Consider the following 15,231-nt stretch of genomic DNA (forward strand, 5'->3'; position numbering starts at 1 on the left):
TCTTGGCTGAGCCGATGCTGCTCCTGTATTTGGACGCTTAGTTTCGGGGGTTAGTGAGAATGCGGCCGGAATTTGGGTAGGGCAGGTTTTCGCCCACTGTATTGGGTAAGAATGTAGATCATTCCAATGAGTACCATGGTGTCCAAACCTTGAAAGCAAACCAACCTGCAGACACTCTCTTAAAAAAAATTTTTTTAAAGCCAGTACTGCATCTCATGTCTGTGCTTCCTACATCCCCCTTAGGTTTTAAAGGGACGGGGGTGGTTCCTCGCGGTTCCCATGCAGTTGTGTGCAAAGGCAGTAACCGCAGGAGCAGAGGGACTGCAGGAGCAAAGGGAGCTCTCGGCGGCGGAGTGTAAGAGGTAGCTAGTGAATTGGCCTTAAAAATGGCAACTCTCGGAAACAAAGGTGATTTTTTGATTGGGCTTTGTGGATGCTGTGAATGCTGCGTATGGAAACTCTGGAGTAGCATGCTCACTCCAGGGCTGTAAATAAAGTCCCGTCCTCCGTCAATGGGCGAGGAACCCGCTGCTTCGTGCTTACTTCACCCCCGCCCGCAGTGCATGGAAACCGCAGTCCACCCGCCCCGCCTCCCCCACCCCGCAAACCCGGCGGTCCCCAAGTCACGTGATGTCAGTGCCGTGGCGAGGAGGAGAAATAAGGGGTGTCTCTGATTTTACCAAAAGCGATTTTTGTCACACGTGCCTAGGAGATCTGGAAACTTTCTCTTCTCGGTTCTTAAGTGAAAAATCTCAAATAGTTCCGTATGCATTACAGAAAAAAAAAAAAAAAGGCGACAAAACTCCTTGCGAGCACTTCCACCCCATCTGCACGGCTGTCCGGGACAACGGCGAAGTGTTCCCTCTGCTATCAGGGCCCCGAGCTTGAAGTGAAACACGCAGCGGTGCCTAGAAGTGTTATGCAAAAACCCACCGTCATGTCAGCCTCTGGCTTCTTACCCACCCCAGCGTCATAGGCAGGGGACCCCGTGACAATGATAAACCCATGTGTGGAGGTGTTTCACCTATTTCTCTCTAAGATTTCATGGTGCTTAAAAAAAAAAAAAAAAAAGGCGTTTTACAGAAAAGAAGCAGGGTGGGGGGAGGAGGGAATTTTGTAATGTTCTTATTAGGAAAAGTACAAAAGCAACTTTGCTTGTAACATTTCAATAAGCTGTGCTGCTACTGTCTTTGGTGATGTAAGTTTTTTTGTTTTTTGTTTTCCAACGATGGAGAAAATTGCAACAAAGACCTTCTGGAAGATCTAATACAAAGTCTCTCCTGTTTTCCTTTATTTGTGGGGCCAAACATGGTTCATCGAGGCTGGGCTGGAAGGTATGCTAAGGACCACAGGTCATCCAGAGATAGGCTTCTGGCCTGGCTGGCATTCATCAGGAAATAGCCAATGCAAACTTAACTGTCTGGCAGGTGGGGAAGCCCACAGCAACCCAAGAGGAGGAAACTTGACCAAGTATGGTTACTTCATATTTGCTTTCACTTTCTTATTTTTATCTCATCCTGATTGCACATTGCTGGGGATTGGACAGCATGTCACCATTTCCAGGTAAGACACTGAATTTGGGCATTGTGCCATGTCTGCCCATATGAAATGGACAACTGCTTGGGTATCCAGATTTCAAGCTGCATTTGGTTTTGCACTTAACTTTGTGTTCACCAACCATGGGCTTGTCAAAATGGGTAGAGATAAAATGCCCACCACTTTTGAGCACCAGCTTAGTAGTAGCAGTAGTTTAGTTGCTAAGTCGTGTCCTACTTTTGCGACCCCACAGATCGTAGCCACCTTGTCCGTGGGATTCTCCAGGCAAGAACATTGGAGTGGGTTGCCGTTTCCTTCTCCAGGGGATCTTCCCGATCTAGGAATCGAACCCAGGTCTCCTGCATTGCAAGCAGACTGTTTACTGACTGAGCTATGAGGGAAGGTACCTGGTTACGTACCATGCACTCTGCTAGGCAGTTTGCAAACATGCCACTGGGTCTTCTAAAGTTGGGTTTCTTCATTTTGTCCATGAAGACTTTGAGGCTCAGAGATGATGAGAAACTTCCAACCCAAGTCAATCAGCTCCAAGCCCGAGTCTCTTTCACTAGATCACACAGCTGCATGGGGCGTGTGCTTTGAGCACTCATCTAGTAAAGGTGATCTGGTTCTGACTTGTCTGCACTGTCTCGCCCACCCTGTTTGTGAGAGAGGTGTGCTGTGAGGTCAAGGGTGAGTTTCTGGCTGCAGGACTGAGCAAGGCCAAGTGACTTCCATTCTTAGCTGAAGCCAAGAACGCGCCCAGGCTAACCCAGTGCGACTACTGGTCGTGGGCTGGCCAGGGACAGGTCTGGTTCCTATTTTTATTGGTTTTACTTGCATGCACGGGGACAGAGTGCATGGCGCATGGCAGGAATTCAAAGCGACTTTTCCAAAATGCAAATTGGCCTCTGGATCTCCCTGGCCTTTGAGATAAAAACCCCAAAGCCCTAGTCTTGGTCAGGCCCCGTGTGGATTTCTGCCTCATCGCACGCCAACCTCGGCCGCCACCACTTTGGATTTCTCCCCGGCTCTACCGGTGGTCCATGCTTTATTCTGCTATCTCCAGGTCTCTGCATGTGCTGTCCCTTTTGGGAGGCCTCCCCCGCCTTAGGAGCCACCTCCCCCGTCCCACAACCACCTGGCCCCTCTTCAGCTCAGTATTGAGCTGAAGAGTGGCCTATGGGGACCCTTCCCTCCCTCATCCCCTCCCCTGACTGTGAGTTAGCTGCCTTCTACACAGCGGGCTTCCCTCAACTCGAGTGCCTGCTATAGGCCTGCTATACGGCTATATGGTTTAGTGGCTGGTTGCCTTGTCTGTCTGATGCAGGACATAAGCTCCTCAGTGCAGCAACTCAGCCTCTCGTTTCTCTTCTCAGGACTGAGCACTGTACCTGATAGACAATATAGATACCTTACTGGTGGAATGATTTTAGTGCCCTTCTTGACAGCACATTTGTATCCTTCAAGGGAGATTTAACTTTTTGTGAATTCAAAGTCATTTGGAACCCAAGGCTATCCAATTCCTGAGTATCCTCTTGGTTAAAATCAAGTTTGCCTTGTACTAATAATAAAGAATTTGATCTGTGTTTCGTGTTTACAGAGAGCTCTGAAATTTTGATCACAGTGATAGTTAAAGTAACTAGACTCTAAAGATGACAACTTTGATGGAAAGCTCTCATTCAGAGGTACAGATAATGGAGTATTTATTTTAAAACCATTCTTAATACTACTGATAGTTTGAATGTATATGACCTTAGGAAATACTATATTTTGTGGGGATGTCAAACATATGACAAATGGGCCACACTCCTTACACCTGTGCCCAAGGCAGATATTGTCATCAGTCATAGAATACCTTCCCTATTGATCCAGGTACATTCTCAGAATTCACTGTAAGACTGTACTCAAGGCCCATAGTTCTCAAAGTATTCGCCAATGACCTTCTTACATCCCTGAGATTCTCTCATGGTATCCACAAGGTTAGAACAATTTCCCAGAATACTACTAAAACATCATTTGCCCACATTCTCTCATGAGGGCATAGCACTTAGAATTGAGTAGTCTTAGTCACTTAGAGAGGGGTTTCCCAGGTAGAGCTAGGGGTAAAGAACCTGCCTGCCAATGGAGGAGACACGAGAGATGTTCAATCCCTGGATGGGGAAGATCCCCTGGAGGAGGGCATGGCAATCCACTCCGGTGTTCTTGTCTGGAGAAATCCACAGAGGAGCCTGGCAGGCTATAGTTCATAGCGTCGAGAAGAGATGGACACAGCTGGATCAACTTAGCACGCTTGTCCGCATGCAGTCACTTAGAGAACAGGGGCAGCAGGGTAGCAAGTAACCTTCATTGAAGACTAAGAATTTTCCAAAATGCTAGCAAATGAGCTTGCATTTCTTAGAGAACCCCAAGTAGCTAGCTATGATTTTATTGAAAAGGGCTTTCTGCCTGGCCTCACAGGAATGGATCATGGCAACATCCGTACAACAATATTCCTGTGGCTGGCCTTGCTGCCCGGTGGGCTCCAGCTCCTCAAATTCCTTCCAGTTAGCCCTGCAAATCCCGGAAGTCTCATGGGTGCTCAATTTCTTGGCCACTGTGCTGCGGGGATCACTTCTCTATTAACCGAAAGCTCCTTGCCTCTCTGGGGATGGATGACACGGCTGTCCGTTGATCCCTTGGTAGCAGCAGCCTCTCTGTTTGGGTAACTGTCTCTCTTCCCCATACCGGGAGCCCCTCGACGGAGATCTCCTTACCTTCTTGTTTCCATGGGCCTGTCACAAGCCTGGAGCACGGTAAAAGATGGAAAGATGTTTGTTGAATAAATATCAAATCCAAGAACGTGGAGTTGAGTAAGGGCCTCTGCAGAGAGTAGGGGCAAAGCAAGAGAGCCCAAATCTGGGGTGAGCTGGAGGGGAGTTGGAAGGATGCAGCGTGTGCGGCGAGCCAGGGCAAAGGGCGGTGGGCGAGGCAAACGAAGATGTCCAGAGACAGTACTGACCCCAGTGGCGACTTCTACCTCGTCACTGCTGTGAATTTACATCATGGGCAGGAACCAGAGTGGGTCACACACCCTCAGTGCAAAACTATTCAGTTAAAATGCTAGTGCATACGTGGCGGTGTGAATTTGAGAGAGCACACAGGTCAACACACACACGTTGTATCTTTATGGATGACTTGTTCTAAGGAATACATTTAAAAATATATTGCAAGACTCTAAAACTAAAAAAAAAATTTTTTTTAGTGTCTCACACAACCCATTTGAGAGAGTTATGTTTATTAAATGCATCTTAAAGGTCGTTTAGAGACTCATCACTTGGAATCATTCAGGATAAGAAAAGATTTTTTTTCCCCTCAGTTGGAAAGTAGTAACTTTAAAATGTTTTCCAATATTGTAATCTGTTATCTACAAGCTGCCTGTATCAACAACTCTTGGGAATCTGCAGACACCTGAGGCAAAGAACAAGTGCAAGGCCTCAGTGAGACAGAAATTTATTTTAAAATAAAGAAACTGGGAGGACTCCAACATTAGGGAATCAAAAGCATGTGTTGCAAATGTATGAAACAGAAATACACATGATGCAAGCATAATCTATGGCTCTCAGTTTCAACATTTTAAGTAGAACAGTAATCTATGCCTTAAAGAACATTCTGTGGTTGCCTGATTCCACAGAAAGAAGAGAAGTAATGGGCTGTTTCTTTCCATGAGTGAATGCAAATTTGAAACAATTACAATTTTTCCACTGAATTGGTGCGGGGGGCAGGGGGTGACGAAGAATAGCTAATGGTGGCTCAGACAGTAAAGTCATCTGCCTGCAATGCGGGAGACCTGGGTTTGATCCCTGGGTCGGAAGATCCCCTGGAGAAGGAAATGGCAGCCCACTCCAGCATTCTTGCCTAGAAAATCCCATGGGTGGAGGAGCCTGGTAGGCTACAGTCCATTGGGTTGCAAAGTCGGCCACGACTGAGCGATTTCACTTTTTCAATGGTGACAGTAACTGGTTAAGACTGTGCAATCCACCAATCTGTTCCACCCACCCATCCATTTAATAAATATTTTTGGAGCCCACCTCTGTGTGAGGTGTGGGAGAGCTGCAGGGTGTGGCGGAGCCTTGGTCCCTGCCCTCAGCGATCTCAGATCGCAGTTAGTAGCCCTGTGCCCACTGTGCTGTGGGGTGGCAAAATCCTGCCGTCTGGTTGGAGGGAGAACCATAGTAGGACTTTGTGTGACTCTGTTCAAAAGTACAAGAAATTACCCCCAAAGTGCTAGGAATTCAGACAGTGTGAGGACTGGCACACACACGGTGACAGTCAAAACAGGCTTCCTGTAAGAAGTGGCGTCTTTAAGAAGGCTTAGTAGACTGGTTAGGGAACAGGAGAACAGGAATGACTCCCAAGCATATGAATCCGTTTCTCCTGAGGACACCACAAATGAGTCTTCACTTGGGACTGCTTTATTACATTTTCTGAAATAAACCACAAACTCGAAGATAAAGTTAAAGATGAGCAGAAGGTAAGCGCTATAGGTCACCACCAATTGCAACAGGAATTGTAACTCCTTCTGAAAGCAAGTGTGTCTGAGGAACACACAGTAGATAAAGCAGCTTCTCTGCCTTCTCCCCTGTCTCCCCCCGCTCTGTCTCATCTCCTGGGGCTCCCAGGTTCTAGCCTCCTTTTCTCAAGCCGAGGAATACAATGGCCACAGGATTCCTGGCTTCTTTGTTTCAAAAGTCACACCCATGGGAGGACTTTAATTCAGCGCAGGCTTGGGAATGAGGTTTTCCCGAGTCAAAAGACATTTTCTTAGGTTGGGGACCGAACAGTTTGGAGTCGCATAGAGGGGATGAGACAGGCTTCAGCAGAGGCACCCTGGGGCAGCCCTGCCAGAAGGGCCGGGGGTGCGCCACGCAGGTGCGGGGTGGGGGTAGGGGGGGGGCGGTGCCCAGGATCCTAGCCCAGACCAGCAACCCAAGGAGACATTTTCCACATTCCTGGTAGGATGGATCTTGGAAACTGAAATGTGACTGATTTTTAGAGAAAACAAAAGGCGTCTTTCTTTCTTGCACACGTAAACATTTTTTCCCCCTTCTTCTAAATGAAACTTCTTAGTTTGAACCATCATCATCTCTCTCTCTTTTTGACTTGTGTTCTTTTAAAAAGATTTTATTGAAGGTCTTCATAAGGCAATATGCAGACTCCAAATCCGGCGGCCAAGGAGACCCTATGCTAGTGTGGGTACCCGGCTGGGGTGTGGCAGGCGGCTCTCTGCCTTCCCACCCCTCTGGTTCCAAGATGAGGGTGATGGTGGCTTCCAGTCACCTTTGGGTTCCACAGTGCTCCTGTGACCGGGCACGGGCTGTCTGGGCCAGTTTTACCAGCCGGGCCCTAAGGCCGGCGTGACCCTTCCCTCCATGCCCAGCACACCCTGTCTGAGGGGCGCGGGGTGCCCGGCGCTGTCAATACAGGAAGCGAGGGGCCCCCACTACGGACCGTCAGGCCATCCACAGACTTCACGGTGGCTTTAGCCCTCTGTCCTCAGAGTCCTCCCAGACATGGCGAGCTTGCAGCCTCCGGCCCCGCTCTCCATGGTGACCCGCAGCACAGCAAGGCCTTCCAGGAGGGAACGCAGACCCTCAGGCTGGGCGCACAGACCCCTTTTGGCCTTCTTCTCGGCACAGCGTTCTGTACTGCCCTCGGAGAAGCCAGGTCTCTTCGGAACCACGCACACGGCTCGCAGCCACAGGCCCCCACCGGCCCTTCTCACCGAGAACATCCCGTTTCTTCGCGGCCAGGAGGGTGACCTCGGTCCTGCTTGGTGTGTGACTCAGGCCTCAGCCCCGGGGCACCCATCTTTGAGACGCCCTCGGTTGGGCTCTGTGGGCGCCGCGCCCGCCACAGGCTGCCTCTTCCGGCAGCGCCGCGCCGCCATTTTGCCGCAAGGGCTGCTGGGAGCGAAGGGCGTCTCAGGCGAGGACGGCGCGTTTGTGCGAGACCCGGATGCTGGAAACGCTTCGTGCGTACGTGTGTACGTGCGCCAGCGCCTCGGGCTGGACCGTCTCTCTTTGCTGGATGGGGTGAAGCGGGTGGCTCCCTCTGAGGAGAGGTGGGGAATGTCCTCAGCCGAGCTCGGGTTTTCCGCTCCCTGCCTGCCCCGGTGGGTGGCCGGGTGGGGCTGAGCAGAGTTTGTCTCCTCCTTCAGGGAAAGAGGAGGCCAGGGGGGACAGGGACAGAATTGAGGGTCCCCCTGTGAGGAGAGCGGGAGCCAGACAGCTCCGTGGCCAAACCAGGACACGGAACTCAACTCCAGACCTCCCCAGGCCCACACACGACCCCCGCACCCAGACAGTCAATACAGTGGCCCTGGGCTGTCTGTGTCTCCGTCACTTAGCACTGTGGGATCCGGGATCCAGGGCCAATTTTCCAGCCACCTTGAGGTGTGACTTACCCCAGAAAATAGGCGTGTGTGTATGTCAAGGAGAGGAAGGGGCCATGCCCCCCCACTCCCTCCCACACCCCCTTCCCAGACCTTTAGAGGGAGCTCCTAGAAGAACTTTATCGCCCCAAACTGACTGCCTGTTATGACCGAAGCTGCATGATTTTTCTTCAGTATAAACATTTTTCTCTCTTCTTAAATTTTCCTCTTTCCTCTCCTCAGTCTGGCCCCTGTGCACCGCCCCCCTCCTCCACCGCCCCAGTTGGAGCAAGAGGAGGATTCGACAGAGACGGAAGCAGAAAGAACCTCGCGTTCCCCCCGACTTTTTAATATTCTCAAAATTCTGAATCCTTGGAGGGGATGACCAATAGAATAATGAACACTGTTAAGGATGAAAAGATATGGGGATACAGTCAAAAACGTCTTCCGGAAACAGAATAATTTTATTCATTCTGGGGGGGCGGGGGGGCGGGGAAGGCTCCTCTGACCTGAGGAAAGAAGAAGGAAAAAAGCAAAGAGGGACGTGGCAAGAGCGGGAGGGGGTTGCCTGAAAAGTGTATCTGGGCAGTGGGACCAAGGGTCTGCTTCCCGGTAGGGGCGTGGGGGTCATATTCCAGGGCGTCTAGGGATGGAGTGACAGGGGAGAACCAAACCTCCTGGGGCTGAGGGGACCCCCACCCTGTCCGAAGCACAGAGGCAGGTCAACAAGCTAAAGGTAGCCTCGGGCTGGAAGGGGACCAGACACTGAGCGGGTGACAAGTTTTGGAAAAATAATCCCAGAAAAGATCTAGAGCCAGAAGAGGTGACCCCAGACCATAAAAAAAGGACCCAAAGGGAACTGAGCAGAAGGGATGAGGGAGGGCCTTCGAGATCGAGTTGGGCAGGGGGCCTGGCCCTGGAGACGGTTTTCTCCCAGGAACTCGGCCCCTGCCCCGGTACTGTGATCCCTCCTCAACAGTTGAGGAGGTTTCATGGGACTGGCTGTTTCTAGGGGCCTGGACAATGTGTTTAAAACAAAACAATTCATCCACCATCATCTGAAAACATGTGCCAAATGCACCTGCCTGCGACCAGGGGATCTTTGGAGGAGATCTGAGGCCAGACACTGAGAATGCTTGGCTTCGTCTCAGGTCGGTGCGAGGACCCGGGGGTTGTTGGGCACTGACTTGCACATCAAGCCCAGACCGTGAGTTCAGGTTTGTGCCTTTGCACAAACAGCTCCATCTGTCACAGGGGAGGCGAACAGATTTGTTCATGGTTACAGAAGAGGTAAACACATATATGGAAGCACCAGGGGACTTTACTACGCAGGTCTTGTGCCCTGTGGTGCCTTGCCAGGGGCTGGTTTACAGTGGAGAACCAGCAGACACACAGAGCAGAGAAGTGCACACGTGATCCCTTCTAAACGAAAACAGCGTTCTGTGCTCTTGGCCATGGGGATCTGATAGAGACCGAGAAGTTGTCCCAAATGCGTTTAGAGCAAAGCCAGAGGTGGCCTCTTAACAAAGATTTAGGAAAGAAAAAAATTAGGTTAGAATTTTCTGAGTTAAACCTCCCAGGGCTACTGTGTCCAAAAGAATCTTATCGATCTGGCGGAAAAAACATCTGAACCAGCGTTTGGGTCTTGGCCAGTCTTTTTTTTTCAGGAGTCTGTTTTCCCTTTTCAACTTGTCTTTGTCTTTTTATTTACATTTTAGACCTAAGAGAAACTGGAGCGCCTTTCAGTAGTTGCTGGCTTGTCAAGCCCTTCGAGTCAAGCCCAAGTCTCCCTGGTCTGTAGTAACAGAAACGTGGTTCCTGTTGGCCTCGGGGTGGACTTGCCCAAGGTGACAGCTACCCCTGGCAGGCAGGTGACAGGTGGCATATAAAATCAGGAAGAGCTTAGCTCCAGATCCCAGTTCCTCCTTGGCTCCTCCCTGCGGGAAGCTTTTCATCCAAACTTGAAAGCCACACCATAGTAGAGGCCTTGGAGCCCTGGGAGATGCCACTTCTTTGTCAAAGGCATCGGATGGACCCGGGCGCCTCATCTCTTCCCACAGTCACCTGGGTGAGTTTCCTAAGGCAAGGCCCTGGGGCTTTGGGGACTGAGACCCCTGGGTTGGAAGATTGAGCAACAAACCACAGGGCCGCCGTCTGCCATGAAGACCTCCTCCCCAGGGTCCCCCCTCCCCACACCCCCATTTATTTCTCTGTGTCTCAGCTAAAGCACTGAATTGGCAGCCCCCTCTGTCTTAGGGGAGGGAGCAGAGGGAGAGCTTGGGGGAGGGGCCACCTGTGACCCCATCAGGGGAATGTCAGAAAATTCTCTGGTTGTCAGAGAGTGTGTCAGGCCGTCCAGCATAGGTACACGTACAGAATGGAAAAGACCAGGGGGTGTCTTCACCTTCCTCTTTTTCTGTCTCCCTCTCCTGTTGCCCTGAGTTCTGTTGCCCCTCCCTGGCCTGAGTGGCCTGGTTCTCCTTCCTTGTTGGCGGTACCACGGTATCTATCTTTCCATTTCCTCTGTTTTTCTGTGAACTCCAATAGGTAATCAAAAACACCTCTTGGCCTTTAGAGTTCATTTTACCTTGGATGAACCCTCTTCCCTCCAGGCTTCGTAGGCCTGGAAGGCTGGTGTGGGGAAGGGGAGGGAGCTTGGGGCTGTTAACAGTGTTGGTGTAGAGCTCAGTCTCTCTCTCAGACAGTTCCAGTTTTGTTTTGTTTCTTTATGAAAAGGTTTGTCCCATGAGCCAGGTGAGGTCTAGGAGGCTGGCTGGTGATGTTGGGGCAGAGATGGGTGCAGTATGGAAGAGGCTGCAGACCCCAGCAGGGCTGTGTAGAGCAGTGGCATCCTGTTGCCCTACCATGCACAGAATCTGCCCCCCACTCTCCTGCCCACCCCCCCATGCCCCCCCCATCCCCACCCCCCCCGACCCGCCCAGGCCTGGCACAGTGCTCAGAGGCCCCATATCCTGGACCCGGACCCATGTGGGTCTGGAAAACCTGTCCTGACAGTCTCTGGATAATTATGAGAAGAGGCAGCTTTGCCTTCTCTTGCCCCTATGGACGTTGTCCTCTGTCCTTCACCGCTGTCAGGCGGTGGGTTTCTCGCCCCTCGCCCAGCCCCAGGCAGACTTCTGCTGCCACAGCACGATGCAGACTGCCTTCTGGGCTTGGAGTCATCATTTCTGTTCACTCCCAAATGTCTCCTCAGGAGTCATCTTAGTCCAGTAGTTCTGAATGCAACAAGACTGTGGGAGACTACCCACTTTGCTGGGGGTTAGACTAGCAGCAGTGGCCACAAAACAACATCCCTCTGGCGCTGACCACTCCCCACCACTGCCCTGTGGGGCTCCAGTCCCTCAAGTTGCTCTCAAATCCCTCTCATGGTCCCTGAGAGTGACTCTCTCACGCAGTACTCATCCTTGTCCTCTTCACCTGAGGGATCTGGGCTTCTGCCAATATTCAGACTGGCAGGTCAGTTCTGGGAAGTTCCAGAAGGTTCTAGAGCTAGTGCTGAACCACATACATCCAAATCAAGGCCCAGGGAGGTGCTTGGGCCAAAGGCATTGAAACATGGAGCCCGATGCTGCCAACACTGCCCCGACTAACCAGGGAGCAGTGGCATTTTGGTAACCGTCTTTCTCTGTGACTCTTTCACTTTCCTTTTCATAAGTTAGACCTTGAAAGAATCCTGGGGAGGAGAAGAACCAGACTTCTCTTGGACGGGGCCAGGACAAGGGCCATGCAGGCTTTGGAGACACCCCTCCCCACCTGCCACCCTTGGTCCCCTTACTGAGGGAGGAAGTGGTAGGGGGGGTGAGACAGCAGGTCTGAATCATGCCCCAATTCCAGTTTCCCCAAACTGCACTCAAAGATTGAGATCTGCCAGTACAGGGAATGTTGAGGTCACGTATTCCAACTGTGCAGAGCCCATGTCCCTTCTGCGGTCACCCTGACAGATGGCCCTTGTGGCTGCTATTTGCCCACTTCCAGCACGAGTGGGGATGAGTCCAGGCTTGCCTTCACTCAGAATAGAAAGGTTCATTCAAAAGAAGAAAGCGCCGTCTCCTGGCCATGCACTTTGGGTCTCTGGGAATAGATTTCAGGAAGGTCTCTGCCTGCCAGCACCTCTCGCTGACCCGGGCCACCTCTGGGGTGGCTTTCTGGCTGTGTCACTGCTGCCAGACTTCCAGCCGTGGGTGCTGCTTGGCGTCTGGGAGCTGGCATGCCATTAAAGTGACAAAGGGGAGTAAGGGAGAAACGAGAGACGGTACGAGGAGAAAATGGGCAAAAATAATGCGCCTGCTGGGAGGACAGTGGGAGGGCCTGACAAGCAGAGTGGTTTCAGACTTAGTTTTTCAATCTCCTCAAGGACATCTGGGTCTCAAGTGCAGGGAGAAGGTGATCATTCATTCATTCACCCCTTCACCCAACAAACATTGAATGCCTACTGTGTGCCTGGCCTGGGGCTCTAAGGTGGAGATCCAGTGACAGAGGGGAGACAGTGTTTCTGTACAAAGGACCTCAGCATCTAGGGTGGGTGAAACCCACGAGGCCAATAAACGTCATAGAAAGTGGCCAGTGCCATGAAAGAGTCATACCCAGAAGAAGGGGTCCCACTCGCCACCACCTGGCAGTGTGGTCACAGCAGCGTTCAGGAAGAGGCCCGCGTAGTGGTTGGTTTGAGGGTGGGGACAGGTGAGTGTTCAGGGCAGAGGAGAACCATGAGCCAAAGCACAGAGATGGGCAGGTCATGTGGTGGGTGGGGGGTTCAAGGATGATGCGCACTGTCCTAGAATGGAAAGACTGCATGAGGGCGGGAGGGGGCCAGACCCAGAAAGACCTCAAATACCATGTTGAGGAACTTGGACTTTATCCTCCAGGCTTTGGGGGGAGCACTGAGGGTGTGTGAGCAAGAGCCAGGCCTAAGAGAAGGGCCCAGTGGAAGTGTGGGCTAGGAACACAAACCCAGAACCACGGGAAGGAGCGGTTCTGTGCAGTGACAGGAAGCTTCCAGCCCTCTGAGGTCAGGAAAAGTGAGAGCTCACACATCGGACAGTCTGGCTAAAGGGACTTCTTCACCCAGCTAGAAAGCAGCAGCACTGAAACCTGAATCCCGTCATTTAGAAATGTGATCCACTGGCTTCCTTCTCAGAAGTGAATTCAGCAAAAATATCTGAGATTTTTAGCTGTGAACTCAAGACAGGGATGCTTCGAATTTGTTTTTGTTTCATCTGCATCTGTATTTCGCCCTTCCTTCCCTCTGTTCTTCCCACCTTTCTTCCTTCCTTCCTCCCTTGTCCTCTGTGCTTCCCTCTTTCCTTCTATACTGATTGACTGCTCTTCAGGAATGCAGGCAAAAACTCACATGAAGTCTTCCCTCCTGTGGCCTGCAGGTTAAGGCACAGAAGAATTTCCCTAAATCATTCAGCCTTAGGAAGCGCCAGCCAGGCTCAGCTCCTTCGTCAGTAAGAATAAAAGGGAGTGGAATGAAGAATGGGAATACGCCTGACGCCAGGAGCTAGTCCTTCTCTAAGTTATAGGGTGTGGAGGGCTCCAGGGCAGGGAGAAGGTGGAACGGAGTTCTGTAGCAAAGCCCATCAATCAAAGGGGTCATCAGGAGGCAGTTTCTGTACCTTGACTCTTCCCACGAGACAGTATCTGCTGCCGTCCGTGGGCACAGTGTTCCTCCTTGGAGAAAACAGGAAAAAAAAATAGTTCAGTCAGTAGTCCGGGGAGTTCCTCAAGCTGGAACTTGAGGTTACTTCCCAGGGTCAAGTGAGGTGATGTCCCAAGGTCAGACTTTCGCTTCTGCCTCTTTCTGTCCTTCAAAATGCAGTTTTATCCTTCTCTTATTTCGCTAGGCCCAGCCATGGGGGTGTCAGAGGGACCTGCCTGAAATGAGAGGTCTGAAAAAGGCAGGGTCCCAGAATGTCAGAGCTGGAAAGGGCCTTGTAAATGAGCTTCACATTTATTCAACATAGTTTTTAGGTAACACCTGTTTCCTAGGCTCTGTGCTCACTTCTGGGCCTGACCCTCAGGGGAACAAAGAGTAGGGGCCCCTGTCTCTGTACCCCTTCCTCAGCCTCAGGCTTTCCTGTCTTGGCCACTGGAGCAGATTTGGACCTCTTCTTCACTGAGCTGAGCACACTGAATTTTTCAGAGATTCCACCAAATTTTCTGGGTCTTTCAGCTGTTCACTTGAGCCTGGTCCCGCTGCTCATTTTCAGTTCTTGTTTCACTTGGGTCTGTATGTAGGCTTCTCAGCTGTCTTACCTTCTCTCCCACCTCCCCCCCTTCCTCTCTTTCCTTCCATTCTTCCATAGTCATTGGCGTCTCAGTATGTCCCAGGTTTGGGCTGGGGCTCTGAGATAAATTGAGTGGCTTATAGTCAGGTGGGAGAGGAGCAAGAGTTATGAGCTCACTTGGAGTGTAAGAGCAGGCACAGCCTGAACCCTCTCCTGCAAAGGCCCTCTCCGAGACTGGAGGGCTGCTGCGGAACCTTCACCAAGGTTCCGTTCAGTTAAACTGCCCTGGGGGCTGCTCCTGCCCACACTTGGATCTCTTCAGAGACCCAGCACAGTCTTCTCTCTGTGGTCGTCTGACTGCACCTTGAATCTCAAGGTTAAGATCCAGTTTCTTCAACTTCCACCAGTTTTTCTCCTCCACATGGTTTTTAATGGGGTCTGCTCCATTCTTCAGTATGATTTTCACGATGACTTGGGGGCCAAAGATTTTCCAGGGGAACAGGTAGCCTGCTCTATAATACAAGCTTGAGAGGAAAGCTTTTTTTGAAGAGGTGGCACAAATGGGGATGAATTCTCTAGGCAATTTCTGGTCGAGTAGGGCCTGGAGAGGTAGTGCTAGGACTATGGTTCTTGCTCTGTGGATCACCAAGGTTCTGAGTCTAGTTGGTCGCATCTATCAGACAAACTAGGACATCAGCACGGTGCCCTTTAGTTAAGTAACATTTGGAAGGCTCTTGCACTGCAGAGATGTTTATTAACTAGCTAACTGAAGCTAAATTTAGAAGTCAAACTTAAGTACTTGGACTAATGTTGGGATTTTGATACCATTGATCAAGATCATTTCCCCTGTCTCACTCTGATAAAGAGAGTGCTGGCTTTTAAAATTCCCTGGGGGGATGATAACCTTGCAAGACAGGTGGTTTTCATTCAGTGGTCATGCCTTCAGCCCACCTTCAGTATACAAATATGCATGCATGCACGTCACATGCCCCCACCAGCCATCCAGTGTAGTTCTTGCTGATGCACACAATGTTT

General features: G+C 51.0%; 1 protein-coding gene across 1 annotated transcript; it reads left to right on the forward strand.

Moving 5' to 3' along the window:
- The first annotated feature begins 5,021 nt into the window (after window positions 1-5,021).
- Window positions 5,022-8,737, forward strand: LOC147363881 (uncharacterized). Its single transcript, XM_086319339.1, has 2 exons — window positions 5,022-7,636; window positions 8,189-8,737. Exons 1-2 carry the CDS (start codon window positions 7,086-7,088, stop codon window positions 8,328-8,330), a joined length of 693 nt encoding a protein of 230 aa, XP_086175465.1. The 5' UTR covers window positions 5,022-7,085; the 3' UTR covers window positions 8,331-8,737.
- Window positions 8,738-15,231: the final 6,494 nt, after the last annotated feature.

The sequence above is a fragment of the Bos grunniens genome, chromosome 10, assembly GCF_055505025.1.
Source record: "Bos grunniens cultivar Pamir isolate PY7600 chromosome 10, Bosgru_T2T1.0, whole genome shotgun sequence".
Taxonomy (NCBI): Eukaryota; Metazoa; Chordata; class Mammalia; order Artiodactyla; family Bovidae; genus Bos; species Bos grunniens.